This window comes from Chiloscyllium plagiosum, chromosome 41 (genome assembly GCF_004010195.1).
Source record: "Chiloscyllium plagiosum isolate BGI_BamShark_2017 chromosome 41, ASM401019v2, whole genome shotgun sequence".
Classification (NCBI taxonomy): Eukaryota; Metazoa; Chordata; class Chondrichthyes; order Orectolobiformes; family Hemiscylliidae; genus Chiloscyllium; species Chiloscyllium plagiosum.
The window spans coordinates 6,512,898-6,532,928 of record NC_057750.1 but is presented as its reverse complement, the minus strand read 5'-3'; the positions used below and the strand labels follow the sequence as shown (position 1 = coordinate 6,532,928).

Here is a 20,031-nt window from a genome sequence, read left to right as displayed (position 1 = left end):
CTCGCCTTGACTTCGAAAGAAATTGTGTGCAAACGTAGGGAGGTTTTTCTAAAATGATATACAACTGAAAGGCGGAGGAGAGTCAATGGGCTGAATGGCCTAATTTCTGCTCCCATGTCTTACAGTCAGACCACGGCTGGAACACAATGAACAGTCGGGGGTCCACTATCCAAGGGAAGATATCCCGGCATGGGAGGCAGTCCAGAGAAAATTCACTCGGCTGATCCCAAGTTTGGAGGGAGTGTCTTGGGAGGAGAGGGGGAGTACATCGGGCCTGTCCTCATTGGGATTTAGGAGAATGAGAGACGACTGTATTGAAGTGTACAAGATTCTGAGGGGGCTTGACAGGGGGAGATGTGGGGAGGGTGTTTCCCCTCGTGTGGGTGAGTTCACTCGGCTGATCCCAAGTTTGGAGGGAGTGTCTTGGGAGGAGAGGGGGAGTACATCGGGCCTGTCCTCATTGGGATTTAGGAGAATGAGAGGCGACTCTATTGAAGTGTACAAGATTCTGAGGGGGCTTGACAGGGGGAGATGTGGGGAGGGTGTTTCCCCTCGTGTGGGTGAGTCGAGGCCCAGGGGGGCCCCATCCCAGAGTAAGGGGCACCATCTCAGAGTAAGGGGCCATCCATTGAAGACAGGGATGGGGAGGAATACCTTCTCTCTGAGGGGAGGGAATCTGTCGAGTTCTTTACCGCAGAGGGCTGTCGAGGATGGGCCATTCAAGGCTGAGAGAGAGAGAGAGATTTTTAGTCAGGAAGGGGAATCGTGGGAAAAGGCAGGAAGATGTGGTTGGGGATGATCAGAATGGTGGAGCAGGCTCGATGGCCTACCTCTGCTGCTTTGGTCTCACGGCCTCAAGGTGCTGAGGAGAAGCCAGGAGCAGATGCAGGAGGCAGCTGTCAGACGGAAGAAGACAGGAGTGGAAGCAGAAGAGCATTGCGAAGGGACGGAGGGGAAGGCCTTCCTCACGGCCACCACCGGCGATCTGTCTGAGGAACACTGGACAGGCTCGTGGACCACCTTGGGGTGGTCCTCCAGCCAGTGGCTGAGGTACAAGATGGATGGGCAGTCGCAGGCCCAGGGGTTGCCGTGGAGCTGGATTTGCTCCAGCCTGACCAGGGGCTCGAGTAGGCCGCTGCTGAGGTCACGGAGCCTGTTGAAGTTCAGGTGCAGCAGGCTGAGGCGGGAGAGGCTCTGGAAGAGGCCCGCAGGGAGAGAGGAGATGGCGTTTCTATCCAGGTGCAGTTCCCGGAGGCTCTCCAGCTTCTGGAAGGTTCCGGGGAGCAGGGCAGCAAGGTGGTTGTTATGCAGTTGCAGCTTCTTCAGCTTGCGGAGTGGGGCGAAGACCTGGGGTGGGAGGGAGAGAAGAAGGTTGAACTGTAATTGGAGGTCCTCTAGCCTCTGAAGGTCCTGGAAGATGAGAGGTTGGAGGGAGGACAGCCTGTTGCCATCCAGATGCAACTCTTTCAGCTTCCTGAGGTTCCTGAACACGGCCTCAGACATGGCAGATAGCTGGTTACTACTGAGCTGCAGCTCCTTCAGGTTGACCAGCCCGTCGAAGACGTTGCCGGGGAGAGACCGGAGGGCGTTCTGGTTGAGCTGGAGGACCCTCAGCTCCGTCAGGCCAGCAAAGACGCCCTCGGGGAGGAAGTCAATAGCATTCTGCTCCATCTGGAGCTCCCTCAGGTGCCCCAGGCCTCGGAAGATGGCCGCCGGGACGGCGGTCAGCCAATTGCTGTCGAGGTACAGGGTCCGCAGGTTGGTCAGGTTGGCAAACAGCTCCTGGGGCAGGCCCGAGAGCTGGTTATTGTCCAGCTGGAGCTCCCTGAGCTCCGCCTGCCTCCGAAACAACTCGGGCGGGAGGGCCGAGATGCGGTTGTTGTCCAGGTGCAGTTCCTTCAAGTTGACCAGGCCCTCAAAGATGGCCGCCGGCAGCGAGTCGATGTGGTTGTTGAAGAGGTTCAGGACGGTCAGGTTCCCCAGTTGGCGGAATACCCCAGGAGGGAGGCTGCTGAAGTTATTGAAGCTCAGGTCTAGCAGCCTCAGCCTGTCCAAGCCGAGGAGTGCACCTTCCGGCAACGTGGACAGTCTGTTGTTGCTGAGGTCCAGAATGACGAGCTTCTCGAATCGGATCAGGAACCCTTCGGGAAGGAAGGCGATGCCGTTATTATTCAAGTAAAGGTCTTTCAAGCCCTTCAGGTCCATCATGGCCTCCTCAGGCACTGAACGCAGGTCGTTGTGGCTCAGACTAAGGATCTGGAGTTGGTCAAGACCGTCTAACGCTCCTTTGGTCAAGGCCGGGATGGTGTTACTTCGGAGGTAGAGCTGCTTCAGGTTAGTAAGGCCCCTGAAAGCTCCGGGATGGATGGTCACAATCCGATTGCCGTTCAACTGCAGCAACTCCAAGCGGCCGAGCGCACCGAAGGTACCGGGGGCCAGGCTCGTGATGTTGTTCAAACTCAGCATGAGCCTCCGGAGATTGGAGAGGCCAGAGAAGGCGCCAGCGCTCAGAGCCTGAAGACGGTTGACGCTCAGGTGCAACTCCTGAAGGTTCGTGAGGTTGCTCAAGGACCCGGGCAGCAAGGTGGCTATCCAGTTGCCGGTCAGGTAGAGTTTCTTCAGTTGACGCAGGGAGGCCAGGGCTTCGGTTGGCACGGCGACCAGCCGGTTGTGGCTGAAGTCCAGGATGCGGAGGGGGGACCCCCAGGAATGGGTGGGCGCCACACCCGAGATGTTGTTGTGCTGCAGGAACAGCTCCTCGACGTCGGGTGGGATGGTCCGCGGGACCGTTCCCAGATTCTTCTCGATGCACCACATCGCCCTGGGGGAGGCGCTGGTGCACTCGCAAGGCAGGCAGAGGTCAGAGGGCGGGGAACAGAACCTCAGTGGGCACAGCGTGAGCCCCAGGGCAGTGAGGGTCCACAGCAGTCTCTTCATGGTGGGCTGGAGTCCCTGAAAAATAATCAGATTGCAGGTACCATTGCTTGCCTCTGAATACTAACTACAATGATCACGCGGCCCACCTCCCCCTCCTCATTATCAAGACCCATGTTGCTTCCCCTCCCATCCCTATCCAAGTCCTTTCTGCCCTCTCAAAACCAAGACTTTCTCGTTTCCAAGTTGGAATGGAGTCGGCTCTGAATTAGAGTCATGGATGGTGCGGGTGACGGTGTTGGACTGACTTGGACAAAATGAGAAGACTTCACCAGATGAACGTTTGTGATTTCAAATTGGACGATAACCAAGTGTCGTGTGACTTCTGATTAAAGTCCAGCCTCCATCACTTCCTCTGGCAGCTCATTCCATACACGCACCACCCTCTGTGTGAAAAAGTTGCCCCTTTTAAATCTTTCCCCTCTCACCCTAAACCTTCTAGTTCTGGACTCCCCCACCCCAGGGAAAAGACTTTGTCTATTTACCCTCTCCATGCTCCTCTCCAACCTCCATAAGGTCACCCCCTCAACCTCCGAAGCTCCTTATTGCGTAAAACCAAGAGTAATGGTTTCATTGTCACAGATAATTACCCATCTGATTCAAGCTGGATAAATGCGAAGTGATTCATTTGGGAAGGTGGAATTTGAATGCTGAATATAGGGGTAAAGACAGTGTGGAGGAACAGAGGGATCTTGGGGTCCATGTCCATAGTTGATAGGGTTGTTAAGAAAGCGTATGGTGTGTTGGCTTTCATTAGGTTGAGTTTAAGAGCCGTGAGGTTGTGCTGCAGCTCAGTAGAGCCCTGGTTAGACCACATTTGGAATATTGTGTCCAGTTCTGGTCGCCTCATTATAGGAAGGATGTAGATGGTTCAGAGAGGGTGCAGAGGAGATTGACCAGGATGCTGCCTGAACTGGAGGGCTTGTCTCATGAAAGAAGGCTGAGGGAGCTCGGGCTTTTCACAGTGGAGAGAAGAAGGATGAGAGGTGACTTGATAGAAGTGTACAAGGTAATGAGGGCCATAGATAGAGTGGGCAGCCAGAGACTTTTTTCCAAGGGCGGAAATGGCTGTCACGAGGGGGGCATAATTTTAATGTGATTGGAGGAAGGTTTAGGGGTGATGTCAGAGGTTGGCTCTTTACACCGAGAGTGGTGGGTGTGTGGGATGCGGTGGGAATAGAGTCAGAGACATTAGGGACATTTAAGCGACTGATGGACATGCACATGGACGGCGGTAAATTGAGGGGTGTGAAGGTTAGGTTGATCATAGATTAAGATAAATGTTGGGCACAACCTTGTGGGCTGAAGGGCCTGTCCTGTTCTGTGCTCCATGTTCACTCATGCCCTTTAGGGAAGGAAATCTGCCAACTTTACCTGGTCTGGGCCTACACGTGACTCCAGGCCCACAGCGATGGGTTTGAGTCTCAACTGCCCCCTTGGAAATAAGTGACTAGCCAGTGAGGACAACGCGCCGTGATTAAGTAAAAGAAAACTCGAGGAGGTGATGAATGAGAATTTAACAACAGTTACCATGTGATACCACACCCCCTCACCCTGTCCAAAGTGCAGGTAGGGAAAAGGTTTTGCAGGATCCAAGCAGGGGAGGTTTAACAATTTCAAGCCAAAAGGGACACAATTAAAAGATTATTTATCTCACACTCCATCCAGAACCGTTGTTCTGAACAACTGCTCCCCTCTCCCTCTGTAATCGGCGAGATGGAATATTTCTCAAAAGGGAGCCCTGCTTCCAAAGTTTATCACCATGCATCCAAACAGACACATTTCTGATGCTCGCTAGAACGTTACAGGATAAAAGGACAGATCATAGGATCCCGACGGTGCAGACAGACACCATTGGACACTACGGCCAAGCCACTGAGGCGACAGATCTATTCATTTCTTCCACCCCATGACATGTGGGGAGAAGCTGTGATAATGGACATGGGATGGGAGCTGTGAGACTGAGCAGGTCAATAAACTCTCTGAGTCTGTTCTGACCCTCCGAAGATCATCTCACCCAGATCCACCGTCTCCCTGTAATCCCACATTTCGCATGGCTAACCCACCTAACCTACACATCCCTGGGCACTATTGGGTAATTTAGCACGGCCAATCCACTCTAACCTGCACATCCCTGGGCACTATGCGGCAATTTAGCACGGCCAATCCACTCTAACCTGCACATCCCTGGGCACTATGGGGCAATTTAGCACGGCCAATTCACCCTCACCTGCACATCCCTGGGCACTATGGGGCAATTTAGCACGGCCAATCCACTCTAACCTGCACTTCCCTGGGCACCAAGGGGCAATTTAGCATGGCCAATCCACCCTAACATGCACATCCCTAGACACTATGGGACAATTTAGCATGGCCAATCCACCCTAACCTACACATCCCTGGACACTATGGGACAATTTAGCATGGCCTATCCACCCTAACCTACACATCCCCGGACACTATAGGACAATATAGTACGGCCAATCCACCCTAACCTACACATCCCTGGTCACTATGGGACAATTTAGCACGGACAATCCACCCTAACCTACACATCCCTGGACACTATAGAACAATTTAGCACGGCCAATCCACCCTAACCTCCACATCCCTGGACACTATGGGGTAATTTAGCACTGCCAATCCACCCTAACCTGCAGATCCCTGGGCACTATGGGGCAATTTAACATGGCCAATCCACCCGAACATGCACATCCCTAGACACTATGGGTAATTTAGCATGGCCTATCCACCCTAACCTGCACATCCCTGGACACTATGGGACAATTTAGCATGGCCAATCCACCCTAACCTGCACATCCCTGGGCACTATGGGGTAATTTAGCATGGCAAATCCACCCTAACCTGCACATCCCTGGACACTATAGGACAATTTAGCACAGACAATCCACCCTAACCTGCACATCCCTGGACACTATGGGACAATTTAGCATGGCCAATCCACCCTAACCAGCACATCCTTGGACACTATGGGACAATTTAGCATGGCCAATCCACCCTAACCTGCACATCCTTGGGCACGATGGGACAATTTAGCATGGCCAATCCACCCTAACGTACACATCACTGGACACTATGGGGCAATTTAGCAGGGCCAATCCACCCTAACCTGCACATCCCTGGACACTATGGGGTAATTTAGCACTGCCAATCCACCCTAACATGCACATCCCTAGACACTATGGGGTAATTTAGCACGGCCAATCCCCCCTAACATGCACATCCCTAGACACTATGGGACAATTTAGCACGGCCAATCCACCCTAATCTACACATCCCTGGGCAGTATGGGACAATTTAGCACGGCCAATCCACCCTAACCTACACATCCCTGGACACTATGGGACAATTTAGCCCAGCCAATCCACCCTAACCTACACATCCCTGGACACTATGGGACAATTTAGCACGGCCAATCCACCCTAATATGCACATCCCTGGGCACTATGGGACAATTTAGCATGGCCTATCCACCCCAACCTGCACATCCCTGGGCACTATGGGACAATTTAGCATGGCCTATCCACCCTAACCTGCACATACCTGGGTACTATGGGACAATTTAGCACGGCCAATCCACCCTAACATGCACATCCCTGGGCACTATGGGACAATTTAGCCCGGCAAATCCACCCTAACCTGCACACCCCTGGGCACTATGGGGCAATTTAGCACGGCCAATCCACCCTAACCTGCACATCCCTGGGCACTATGGGACAATTTAGCACGGCCAATCCACCCTAACCTACACATCCCTGGACACTATGGGACAATTTAGCACGGCCAATTCACCCTAACTTACACATCCCTGGACACTATGGGATAATTTAGCATGTCCAATCCACCCTAACCTACACATCCCTGGACACTATGGGACAATTTAGCACGGCCAATCCACCCTAACCTGCACATCCCTGGGCACTATGGGACAATTTAGCACGGCCAATCCACCCTAACTTACACATCCCTGGACACAATGGGATAATTTAGCATGTCCAATCCACCCTAACCTACACATCCCTGGGCACTATGGGACAATTTAGCATGGCCAATCCACCTTAACATGCACATCCCTAGACACTATGCGTAATTTAGCACGGCCAATCCACCCTAACCTGCACATCCCTGGGCACTATAGGACAATTTAGCATGGCCATCCATCCTAACCTGCATATCCCTGGGCACTATGGGACAATTTAGCATGGCCTATCCACCCTAACCTGCACATCCCTGTGCACTATGGGACAATTTAACACGGCCAACCCACCCTAACCTGCACATCCCTGGGCACTATGGGACAATTTAGCACGGCCAATCCACCCTAACCTGCACATCTTTGGACTGTGGAAGGAAACCGGAGCACCCGGAGGAAAACAGGGAGACACAGGGTGAATGTGCAAACTGCAGACAGACAGTCACCCGAGGCTGGAATCGAACCCTGGTCTCTGGTGCCGTGAGGCAATAGTGCTAACCACTGAAGTGAGAATCTTAAACTCCTGTTGTCTCATTGAAACACATCGGATTCTCTAAGGGCTTGATGGGATAAATGCTGGGAGAATGTTTCACCTTGTGGGGGGGGGGGGGGGGGGGGAGATTCGAAGACCAGAGAGGCATGGTCTCAAAGTAAAGGGGCAATTTAACACAGAGATGAGGGGGAATTCCGTCTCTCAGAGTCTTCGGAATTCCTTGCCCCTGGGAGCGGTGGGGGCAGAGTCCTTGTGTCAATTCTTGATCAGTCGGGGAATTATGGGGAAAGGGTCAGAAAGGCGGAGGTAAAGAATGTTGGATCAGCCATGATCCTACTGAATGGCTGGGCAGGCGCGAGGGGCTGAATGGCCTCCTCTGATTCCCGTTTCTTATGATCTACTGGTTTCTTTCTTCTTCTCCGATGAGCTGCTGTTGGTGTGGGTAAGGGATCATGGCGATGGGGAGCCAGGTGTGAATGCAACATGGTGCATGATGGGATCAATTGACCCCTAGAATTCCCATGAGCCCAGACCTCTGTGTGTGAAAAACAGTTTGGTAACCTTCCTCCCTGAGTGGCTGGTTCTGATGGTATCCATATAGCAGTTTGGATAGCATTGTGTACCTTCCCAGGGACAGGCCATTTGGCCCCACTGGTCCACCCTGACGTCAATGCTCCCCATGCATCATGACCCACCCAGTCTTCACCTGACCTCCATCGCTATATCCCTCCCTGCCTTCCTCCCTCATGATTCTGGATCAGTGGTGCTGGAAGAGCACAGCAATTCAGGCAGCATCTCCTCCCTCATGAGCCCAGGTAGTCTTCCCTTCAATCCATTTCTATTCGACCCGAACGTTTGTGGGAGTGAGTCCTGCATTCTCACCATTTCTTGGGGAAAGACATTTCTGGTGAATCCTTGCTTGATTGACCAGTGACATGTCAAATATTTGCTCCCGGGATGTGGGCGTCGCTGGCCGGGCCCAGCATTTATCTCCCGTCCCTAATTGCCCCCTTGAGAAGGTGGGGGTGAGCTGTCTTCTTGAGCCGCTGCAGTCCGTGTGCTGTGGGTTGACTCACAATGCCCCTGAGGGAGGGAATTCCAGGATTCTGACCAAGGAAGGAACGGCTGATATATTTCCCAGTCAGGTTGGGGAGTGGAGGGCAACATGCAGGGGATGGTGTTCCCTTGTATCTGCTGTCCTTATCTTTCTGATGGAAGTGGCTGTGGGTTTGGAAGGTGCTGCCTGAGGATCTTTGGTGAGTTGCTGCAGTGTGTCTTGTAGTCGGTACACACTGCTGCTACTGAGCGTCAGGGGGTGGAGGGAGGGGATGTTTGTGGATGTGGTGCCAATCGACCGGGAGCTGCTTTGTCCCTGGATGGTGTTGAGCTTCTTGAGTGTTGTTGGAGCTGCCCCCATCCAGGGGCATGTGGGGAGTATTCCATCACCCTCCTGACTTGTGCCTTGTAGATGGTGCGGCAGGCTTTGGGGAGTCAGGGGGTGAGTTACTCGCTGCAGGATTCCGAGCCTGTGACCTGCTCTTGTAGCCACGGTGTGTTTATGTAGTGATCCAGTTGAGTTTCTGGTCAATGTAAGGATGTTGAATAGTGGGGGATTCAGTGATGATAACACCATAGAATGTCAAGGGGGTGGTGGTTAGATTGTCTCCTATTGGTGATGGTGATTGTATGACATTTCCTGCTCGGGGACAGATCACTGGATCGGAAGGTGTTTTCAAAGGGGTCTTGCAGAGTTACCGCAGTGCATTGTACATTCTGCTGCTCCAGTGAGTGACTATCTCACATCCTCAGCTCCTGATCCACGTGAAACATCACTGTCCCTCCTCATCTCCCTCTGCATCCGTCTCAATTCTACAGGAGAGAGCTTTAGCTTATCACATTGCATTTCCCCTCCCCCCACCTTACCTCAGTTCCAATCTTCCAGCTCAGCACAAAGGAAGGGAGATTGAAGTTGAAAGCTCTGCTCTTCAGCTGTAAAAGTGGCACTTTAAGTCTTACAGCCAAACTCTTCTTCGGAAATGATTCTGACTTAAAAGATCTTTAATGTTTGGAATAAGGGGGTTGACACAATGAGAAAAGTCCAACCACATACTTACTTCATCACTGAGTTTTAAATTCTTACCTTGTTACCAAATCATTGCAACCTTGTACAGTCCTACAAGCCTTTGAGATATCTTCACTCCTACATTTCTGCCCTTTTGCGGATTCCTGATTTCACTCCATCGCAGTTGATGGTTCAGGTAGCTGCCTCGGCCTTAAATTCTGGAATTCTTTCTCTTATCTCTCTGCCTTTGTGCCTCACTTTCCTCCTTTGGTCACCTGTGCTAACATCTCCTCCTGTGACCTTTGAGACTGATGTGATGTGTCTTGGGGTGTGCTACTAAATTGAAAGTGCTGTTCGAATGCCAGTTCTTGTTGTTTTGCCACCGCGAAAGCCAGAATTGTGTCCACTCCTGGTTTCCTTGAGAAGGTAATGAGCTTTTCCATTGCTACCGTCAGCATGGTGAAGGTATTTGCAGCATTTTGTTGAGTCAGAAGTTCCAGGAATTTGACCCAGCAATGACGAAGGAATAATGATGGCTTTTCAGGTCTGGACGGTGCATAACTTCAAAAGGAACCTGTTGGCAATGGTGTCCCCAATCACCTACTATACTATAGCATATAGTGGAGGTCATGACATCAGAAATAAAGCAGTTAGCTGCTTGAAGTGATTTCAGATAGAATTATAGAATAGAAATCCTACAGTACAGAAGGAGGCCATTCGATCCATGGAGTCTGGACCAACCTTCCAAAGAGGCGAATAATTATGGTCAACACGCACCCCCCCCCCCCCCCCCCCAAGCCAAATAAAACCCCTCTCTCCCAAAATATACTGTGTCAAAATTGAAAGTGACTCACTGTGATGAGGTGCCTCCTGGTCCCATAAGCTACGAGTCCCAGACGAGAGACGCTGGCGTTCCGTCTGCTGGTAGCGACAGGACCACACTGGGTTTCTGACAAGAGGTGCTCCGCGCTCAGCTGAAGGATGTGGACAAAGTGAGAAGCAACGGCTGATTCTTACTCGCACGACAGGTGTCAGGAAGTGGCCACAAACCCAACGCTGGCGTGCGATTCACAGCGAGACATTAAGGCACGCATCTGTCAGCCTTCCGCGCGATCTGCCTCAAAGGATTACCCCATAGGGTGGCAACGACAACAACAACATCCCCCATTTACACGGCACACTCTCCCATGAACCGAAGCGAGGTTGTAGTGACGCGCCTGTTGAATCTGCAACCAGCCCTCCAAAGGTTTCCCAGCGGAAAGTCTGCAGTAGGCCATTCAGCCCAGCGAATCCATTCCGCCACTCACTCAGGTCATGGCTGATCTGATAATCCTCACTTTCATGCCTCGATTCAAGGCTGAGACTGGGCGATGTTTAACGGTGGCTCTGTGGTCAGCGCTGCTGCCTCACAGCACCAGGGTCCCAGGTTCGATTCCAGCCTCGGGCGACTGTCTGCGTGGAGTTTGCGCATTCTCCCCGTGATTAGAATAGATTCCCTACAGTGCGGGAAACAGGCCCTTCGGGCCCACACCGGCCCTCCGGAGAGTAACCCACCCAGACCCATTTCCCTCTGACTAATGCACCTAACACTACGGGCAATTTAGCACAGCCAAGTCACCCGACCTGCACATCTTTGGACTGTGGGAGGAAACCCACACAGACACGGGGAGAATGTGCAAACTCCGCACAGACAGTCGCCCCGAGGGTGGGAATCGAACCCAGGTCCGTGAGGCAGCAGTGCTGACCACTGAGCCACTGTGCCGTGTCATCAAAACATCTCTCGGTCTCAGCCTTGAATATACTTAATTCCAGCCCCATCACTCCTCTACGGTGACAAATTCCACAGATTCCCTCCTCTCTGATCTCTGCACGCTCTCACACAAAATTCTGAGGGGGGAGTTCCCATCAAATTACATTCACCCCAATCCCCTGGGATCAGGAAGAGGGTGTCTCCCGAGAGTACCCCACAGCGCAGCATCCAAGAAGAAAGTTTGTTTTGTTTTCAGAGACGTTAATACATTCTCTGACCCCGTTTGAGGGAACTAACCAGCCCCACCATCTTCAGAGTACAAACAGTCAACAGAACATTGACATCACTGGACATCCTCAGCCGAGAGTCGAATATCTGCCAGGGTTCTGGGCCCCAAATGTTTCATCATCCAAGTGTAGGCCTCCAACTCATCATACATGTCTATCTTTTGACTTTTATTCCCGGGAGTTAGACATCTCTGGCTGGCCCAGCATTTATTGCCCCGTCCCTAACTGCCCCAGAAGGCAGTTAAGAGTCAACCGCATCGCTGTGGGCCTGGAGTCATGTGTAGTCCCGGGACTAGGTAAACGGAAGGGAGGTCACGTTAACGCAAGTGAAGTGGAAACAGAAACAGAATTTGCTGGAAAAACTCAGCAGGCCCGGCAGCATCTGTGGCGAGAAATCGGAATTCCAGTGGCCCTCCCTTAGCCTTGGTCATGGTGGCCATAGAAACAATCATTGATTGGCGATTAAAAATCCATAAGTTGGAAGACTGAGATGAGGAGGAATTTCCTCTCTCAGCGGGCTGAGAGTCTTTGGAACTCCTTGCCACAGGGAGCTGTGGGGGCAGAGACCTTGTGTATGTTTAAGGCTGAGAGGGATTCTTGATCAGTCCGGGAATCATGGGAAAGATTCCCATGTGGGGGTGTTGGGTCAGCCATGATCATATTGAATGATAACGCAGGCTCGAGTGAGCGAGCGGCCTACCTCTGTTCCTATTTAATGTCCTCCAGGTCTGGCCTACATGTGACTCCAGACTCACCTCAACACAGTTCACTCTTAACTGCCCTCTGGGGCAATTAGGGGCGGGCAATAAACGTTGGCTCAGCCAGTGATACCCACATCCCGTGAAAGTAAAATAAAACGAGGTGATTTTTGAAAAATGCCCCTGACCTATAGGCATCGTGACGTTATTAAACCCACCCGGCCTATGAAGATACCTGAATAGTGTGGTGGTAGTGCCCCCCCCTCTCTGGGACAGGAGGCCTGAGTTCAAATACCCCAGAGAGCTCGTAAGTATAAAGTTGGAAATGGAAATTGCTGGAAAAACGGGACTAACAGGGCCAGAGTCCGAGGTTTGATTCCAGCCTCGGGCGACTGTCTGTGTGGAGTTTGCACATTCTCCCCGTGTCTGCGTGGGTTTCCTCCCACAGTCCAAGGATGCGCATGTTAGGGTGGATTAGCCATGCTGAGTTGCCCATAGTGTTAGGTGCTTTAGTTAGAGGGGAATGGGTCTGGGTGGGTTACTCTTCAGAGGGTTCGGTGTGGACTGGTTGGGCCGAAGGGCCTGTTTCTACACTGTAGGGAACCTAATCTAATCTAATCTAAACTCAGCAGGTCTGGCAGCATTTGCGGAGAGAAGTCAGAGTTAATGTTTCGAGTTGAGTGACCCTTCCTCAGGACAGAATGTAAAATTGGTGTAATCCCATAGATCTGTCTCTCTCAAGGGAGAGAGAAAGAGAGACACCTGGTGGTGATTTAACCCGAGGCCTCAAGTAAGAGATTGGAGCAGCGTGGGCCCACACTGACTGGATTTCAGAAGAATGAGGAAGGATTTAATTGAGATATAAAATGTGCTAAAGGGCATTGACAAAGCAGGCACAGAGACGGTGCCTCCTGGTTGTAAGTTTGCTCGTTGAGCTGGAAGGTTAGTTCTCAGACGTTTTGTCACCATGCCAGGTAACATCATCAGTGAGCCTCCGGTGATGTTCTGTCCCATTTGCTGTTTGTGTGTCTCGGTCTGTTGTAGTGGGCGATGTCATTTCCAGTTCTTTTTCTCAGAGGATGGTAAATGGGGTCCAAATTGATGTGTTTATTGATGGCATTCCGGTTTTGAATGTCAAGCCTCTAGGAATTCCGGTGTATGTCTCTGTTTAGCCTGTCCCAGGATGGATGTACCGTCCCAGTCAAATTGGTATCCTTTGTCTGTGTGTGAGGATACCAATGAGAGAGGGTCATGTCTTTTAGTAGCTAGTTGTTTTACTGTGTTGTTTTAATGCATCACAAAACTAGTCCCTTTTTTTCTAAAAGCTGTTCATTGGCTCAAGGATACTCTGTGTTTGATTTTTTTCAGAGGGGCAATAAACCAGGCCGGGCTCCCATCAGTCTGGTTTGGTACCAAGATGAAAAGGATTTTGAGAGACCCTTTGTTTATAGGTAAACAGATGAGACTTCAGGCCAAAGTGGTCATGTTTTAGAAGTGACCTGTATGATGAACGGGGAGTGGTCAGCTCTCTCGCTGAGCGGTTTAGTTCAGTCCTGAACTGGTCAGGAGTCCAACAGGGAGCTGTGTGGAAACTCTCTCTCTCTCTGTCACTTTCTGCCCTTCAACTTCAACCTGTAAGCATGTGTTCCATTTATAAAGTCATAGAGATGTACAGCACAGAAACAGACCCTTCAGTCCAACCCGTCCATGCCGACCAGATATCCTACCTGCCAGCACCTGGCCCATGTGCCTTTTTAAAAGGAGTTTGATTATTGGGACTGTTGTGTATATTCGGAACAGCATAATTAAGTCTCGTTTGGACAGAGTGAGTTCTGTAGAGGTTCCTTATTCTGTTTTTGTGTTTCATTGTGTAATTTTGTGAATAAATTTTTGTCCATTTTAAAATCTGGTAGTCAACCTAACTAATTTAATCCGGGTAATTTTCATTGTACACTGACCGAAACAAATTGCAGAGATATGGTCTGGGGCTGCCTGCTTCAGAATGGTTTGAGTGCTTTAGGGAACATCTCTGGGACACCCGCACCCAATCACCCACACCGCCCCGTGGCCCAACATTTCAACTCCCCCTCCCACTCTACCTGCAGGTCCTGGGCCTCCTTCACCGCCGCTCCCTCACCACCAGACGCTTGGAGGAAGAACGCCTCATCTTCCGCCTCGGAACACTTCAACCCCAGGGCATCAATGTGGACTTCAACAGTTTCCTCATTTCCCCTTCCCCCACCTCACCCTAGTTCCAAACTTCCAGCTCAGCACTGTCCCCATGACTTGTCCGGACTTGTCCTACCTGCCTATCTCCTTTTCCACCTATCCACTCCACCCTCTCCTCCCTGACCTATCACCTTCATCCCCTCCCCTACAGTACTCTATGCTACTTGCTCCCCACCCCCACCCTCCTCTAGCTTATCTCTCCACGCTTCAGGCTCACTGCCTTTATTCCTGATGAAGGGCTTTTGCCTGAAACGTTGATTTCGCTGCCCCTTGGATGCTGCCTGAACTGCTGTGCTCTTCCAGCACCACTAATCCAGAATCTGGTCTGGCCTAGTCCAGCACACTAGTTGGTGTTTGTGGTACCCTGCTGGCTACTTTTCTGCCTGTCTGTCTGATACAGTATTTGTTCCAATCCTTGCGTGGTATTTTGTAAATGACATTAGTTTTGCTGATTGTTGGTATGGGGTCCTTTAGGGTCCATCAGTAGCTGTTTGTGTGTTGGTTGGTTTGTGGGTTACCATGATGCCAAGGGGTCAGAGTACCCTGGTATCCATCTCTGAGATCCCTGTGATGCACGGTAGTGTGGCTCGAGTCTCTGGGCATGTTGTGTCTCCTTGTTTCTTAAAGTGTTTCCTGATGTAGTCAACCTAGAACGAGAGGTCATAGCTTTAGGACAGGGGCTGACAGCTTTAAAACAGAGACGAGGAGGAATTAGCAACAAAAACTGAGATTGCTGGAAAAGCTCAGCAGCTCCGGCAGCGTCGGTGGAGAGAGATCAGAGTTAACGTTTCAGGTCGAGTGACCCCCCCCTTCCTCAAAACCCGGACCTGAAGCTTTAACTCTGATTTCTCTCAGCAGAGTGCTGCCTGATCTGCCGAGCTTTTCCAGCAAGTTCCGTTTCTGTCGCTGATTTCCGCAGTTCTTTTAGTTTTCTTGAGGAGAAGTGACTTCTCTCGAGGCTCTGTGTAACGCCCTCCCCCCCAGAGTGCAGCGGGGGCTGAGACGTTGAGTGAATGTTAGGAAGAGGTAGAGAGTTTTATAATCAAAGGACATGGGGAGCAGGCAAAAAAGTGGAGTCGAAGCCGAGGTGAGATCAGCTAAGAGAGTATTTGAGGAAGGAGCACTCTCGAGGGGCTGAACAGGCTACTGGTTCTTATGCCCAAGGTAAGGTCAACATTTTTACACAATGGAAGCAGCGAGAGGGTTTCCTGGTACGTTGCCACCATCTGGTGGCTCTGACTGGTACTGCAGGCCACTCTTGCCTCATGATTTGGAGATGCCGGCATTAGACTGGGGTGTTAAAAGTTAAAAATCACACAAAACCAGGTTATAGCACAAAAGGTTTCATTGGAAGCACACTAGCTTTCGGAGCATCGCTGGTGCTGTGTGTTTTTGCTGGTGCTGTGTGACTTTTAACTCTTGCCTCAGCTGACCTCAGTAAATGGTGAAAGTGGGCGCTGCAGTTGCTGGAGGTCAGAGTCGAGGTTAGAGTGGGGCTGGAAAAGCACAGCAGGTCAGGCAGCATCCGAGGAGCAGGATTCCCGATGAAGGGCTCCTGCTCCGAAACGTCGATTTTCCTGCTCTTCGGATGCTTGCCTGACCTGCTGTGCTTTCCCAGCCCCACTCTAACCTTGACTCACCTCAGAAATCAGGTGATAAAATGTTCAATTTGGCAAAACCGACCTTGTCCGCAGTCAGAAGGAACCCAGAGTATGGCCCAAACAGCAGAAATAAATCCCAATTTAATTTGAATGTTCTGGTAATCAGCGTAAGGAAATACATTTCTGGAGTAGATGGGGTTCGGACCTAAATTAACTTCAACCTGGAGATTAGGGACATTTCCTCGAGAGTCCCCACTGACTTACCTTGTAGAATTCAAAATATCAATGTATTAATATCATTTATTTACTGTCCTTGGGGAAGGTGACGAAGGAAGAGGACAATTTGAATTAAAAGCAAAATACTGCAGATGCTGAAATATGAATGTAAAGTGTTGGATATTCTAACATTTTTTAAAACTTAACCTACTTTTCAAACCAATCTGTTATTATAGGCCTCTGGAGCAGGTGAGACTTGAACCCAGGTCTCTCAGTTCAGGGGTAGGGACACAGCCACTGAACTATAAAAGGGTCCCTTATGAGACAGGGCTCACCCACAGCAAGTCTCAGTGTGAGAGAGACCCAGCACAATTGGCAGCAGCAGGATTTGATCACATGCCTCTTTCGAGACTGGACCCTGTGCTGTCGGACTCGGTGGTTTTAAGTTGTGGAAGAGATTCAAGGTGGCACTGACACAGAGCGACTCTCTGTGAGCTCTCTACAGCGGATCTTATTTCTTACAATCATTTTAAACCTCAAGTCTCAGGTTTGTAAAAGTTACTAAACAATATTCAGCTGTAACTTAGGACATTATTAAGCTGCAGAAGGTTCAGAAGAGATTTACCAGGATGTTGCCAGGTATCGAGGGGTTTGAGTTATAGGGAGAGGCTGGGGACCTTTTTCACTGGAGTGTAGGAGGTTGAGGGGTGACCTTAGAGATGTTGTTAAAATCGCAAGAGATGTAGATAAGGTGAATGGCGGTTGGCTTTTCCCTAGGGCGGGGCATTTCAAGACTAAGGGCATATTTTTAAGGTGAGAGGAGAGGGATTTTAAAAAGATGTGAGGGGCAAATATTTTACCCAGAGAGTGGTTCATTTGAGGAAATGAACTTCCTGAGGAAGTGATGGATGTGGGGACGGTTACAATGTTTAAAAGACAGTTGGATAAGTACATGGATAGGAAATGTTTAAACGGATGTGGGCCAGGAGCAGGTAGATGGGACTAGTTTAATTTGTGGATTGCGTTCAGCACAGACTGGTTGGACCGAAGGCTCTGTTTCCGTGCTGTATGTCTCTCTTGAAGCAGCCCATGATCTTTTTATGTTATGATCTGCCTGTACTGGTCATAAACCAAACTTTTCACTGCACTTCAGTACACATAACAATAAATCAAGCAATCAAAGCAAAACCTTTCATTGTACTTTGGTAAACGTGACTATAATAAATCAAATCAAAATGACTAAGTCCTCTTTACTAAAACCAGACAAGGCTGGGGGTGGAGGGAATGGGGTGGGGGTGGGGGGGGGGGGGGGTTGGATGTAAGGAGAATGGAGAACAGACACCATGAGGTCAGGCTCTGGAAATCAACATCGAAGCTTTGAGGTTGGCAGGGTCCTCAGCAGAAAAATGAGGACTTGTCTCTCGAGTGAAAATAACAAATGCTGGAAATCTCAGCGGGTTAGACATAGAGAGAGAGAGAGAGAGAGAGAGAGCACTAACGTTTCCAGTCTGACTGATTCTTCACCAGAGCCTTGCTTCTCGAGTTTGTGATGTTGTTCATTGAGCCCAGCACCGAAGTGTCCAGCCTGAGAATAAGGAGGCCTTAGTAAAACGGTAAGGAACTGGGTGTCAGAGGTGTTGTCACAGACAGAGGAGAGGGTTCGAGGTTGGTTTAAAATTGTGTTCTTGCAGCTGCAGGACTGTGCCAATCTCTCCTTGGCCGATGCGGACTACGGGCATGGTTTAGATCCGTCGGGAACTCAGACCGGGCTGCATTTATGTAGCGCCTTAAACGCAACGAACAGGGAAACGTAGGGCCAGGAGTAGGCCGCTCAGCTCCTTGATTCTCGTTCTGTTGCCCAATTAGTTCTCAGCAGGGTTGGAGCTGAATTCTCCCACTTTGGTCCCACTGTTGGAACTCTCGGTCAGAAAGGGGACCATTCCGAAAACAAGACAGAACATCAGCTCTTAAGCTCAGAGAGCGGCTTGTCCAGAACGGATGTTAGGGATCTGAAAAGGCCAATGGTTTAAGCACCCTCTTTCCAGAGGGATGGTGGTGATTTCACTAACTTAACATTCCGCACGCCCAGGATCAAACTCTGGTTTTAAGTTTAATTTGATGTATTATTGTCCTGTGTATACAGTGAAAACTATTGTTTTGTGTGCTATCCAGTCAAATCCTACCTAAGTACATCAGGGTGATAGTACAGAGTGCAGGATACAGTGTCACAGCTACAGTGAAGGTACAGAGAAAGATCAACTTTAATACGTGAGAGGTCTGCTCATTAGTCTGAGCTGCAAGGTCTTAAATCCAATTAATAAATCAGGAATTACAGAGACTGTGATTATTATTTAGAGTTCAAGAATAACCAAAAGAATTGTAAATCAGAAACAATAACCGAAATCATTGGAAAAGCTCAGCAGGTCTGGCAGCATCGGTGAAGAGAAATCAGGGTTAACGGTTCAGGTCTGGCGACCCTTTCCTCCGACCTGTGAAAACCTCACCTGGTTCACAATGACAGGAATAGGAATGGGAGGAGGCCATTCAGCCCCTCCAGCCTGCTTCTGCCATTCAATGGGATGGCGGCTGATCCCACGTTCCTCACGTCCACCTTCCTGCCCGTTCCCCTCGATTCCCCGACTGACCAAGCATCTCTCTCAGCCTTAAATATTCGCAAGGACTCTGTCCATCCCGGGGCATGGAGCTCCGAAGCCTGCGAGAGAAGGGATTCCTCCTTATCCCAGCGTTAAGTGGGTGGCCCTTTATTCTGAGGCTGTGCCCTCTGGTCTACACTCTCCCGTGAGGGAGAGCATTCACTCAGCATTGACCCTGTCGAGCCCGACATGTTTCAATGAGTTCACTCCTCATTCTTCTAAAGACCAGGGAGTAGAGTCGCAAGGCTTAGCTCATGAGACAATCCCAGGGATCATCCCAAGTGGACCTTCTCTGACCCATGTCCATTACAACAATATCTTTCCTGACACATTGGAACCAAAACTGCACTCGATGCTCCAGATCTGGTCTCCCCAGCCCCTCGTATGGTCACAGTAAGGCTTCCCTACTCTTATACCACAACCCCCTTGAAATACAGGCTAATGTTCCATTATTCGAGAGTGTGGTGCTGGAAAAGCACAGCAGGTCAGGCAGCATCCGAGGAGCAGGAGAGTCGATGTTTCGGGCATAAGCCCTTCATCAGGAATGAGGTTTGTGGGCCGTGGGGCTGAGAGATAAATGGCAGGGGAGTGGGGCTGGGGGAAAGGTAGCTGGGAATAAAGACCTTCAGGGCAGAGGAGGTGACCTGGGGAGGGGGTGTCGTGAGAGAGAGAGAGACTGACTGAGATCTTTGTAGAGAGAGGAGGAGAACTTCTTCAAGGTAGGCATCCTTGGAAGAGGCTTCACAGTCAGGTTGAAATCAACTCAGAGAAAGTGAGACTGCAGATGCTGGAGATCAGAGTCGAGAGTGTGGTGCTGGAAAAGCGCAGCAGGTCAGGCAGCCCAGCACCACACTCTCGACTCTGATCTCCAGCATCTGCAGTCCTCACTTTCTCTAATAGAGTCATAGAGTCATAGATTTGTACGGCACGGAAACAGACCCTTCGATCCAATCCATCTATGCCATCCAGATATCCCAACCCAATCTAGTCCCACCTGCCAGCACGCTGCCCATATCCCTCCAAACCCTTCCTATTCATATACCCATCCAAATGCCTCTTAAATGTTGCAATTGTACCAGCCTCCATCACTTCCTCTGGCAGCTCATTCCATAC

At 50.5% G+C, this 20,031-nt stretch overlaps 1 protein-coding gene across 1 annotated transcript; it reads right to left on the bottom strand.

The window, feature by feature from the left end:
- Window positions 1-603: 603 nt before the first annotated feature.
- On the bottom strand, window positions 604-10,414 carry LOC122542937 (platelet glycoprotein V-like). Its single transcript, XM_043681079.1, has 2 exons — window positions 10,338-10,414; window positions 604-2,952 (listed from the first exon to the last, which is right to left on the bottom strand). The coding sequence occupies exon 2, from the start codon at window positions 2,935-2,937 to the stop codon at window positions 847-849; it is 2,091 nt and encodes a 696-aa protein (XP_043537014.1). The 5' UTR covers window positions 2,938-2,952; window positions 10,338-10,414; the 3' UTR covers window positions 604-846.
- Window positions 10,415-20,031: the final 9,617 nt, after the last annotated feature.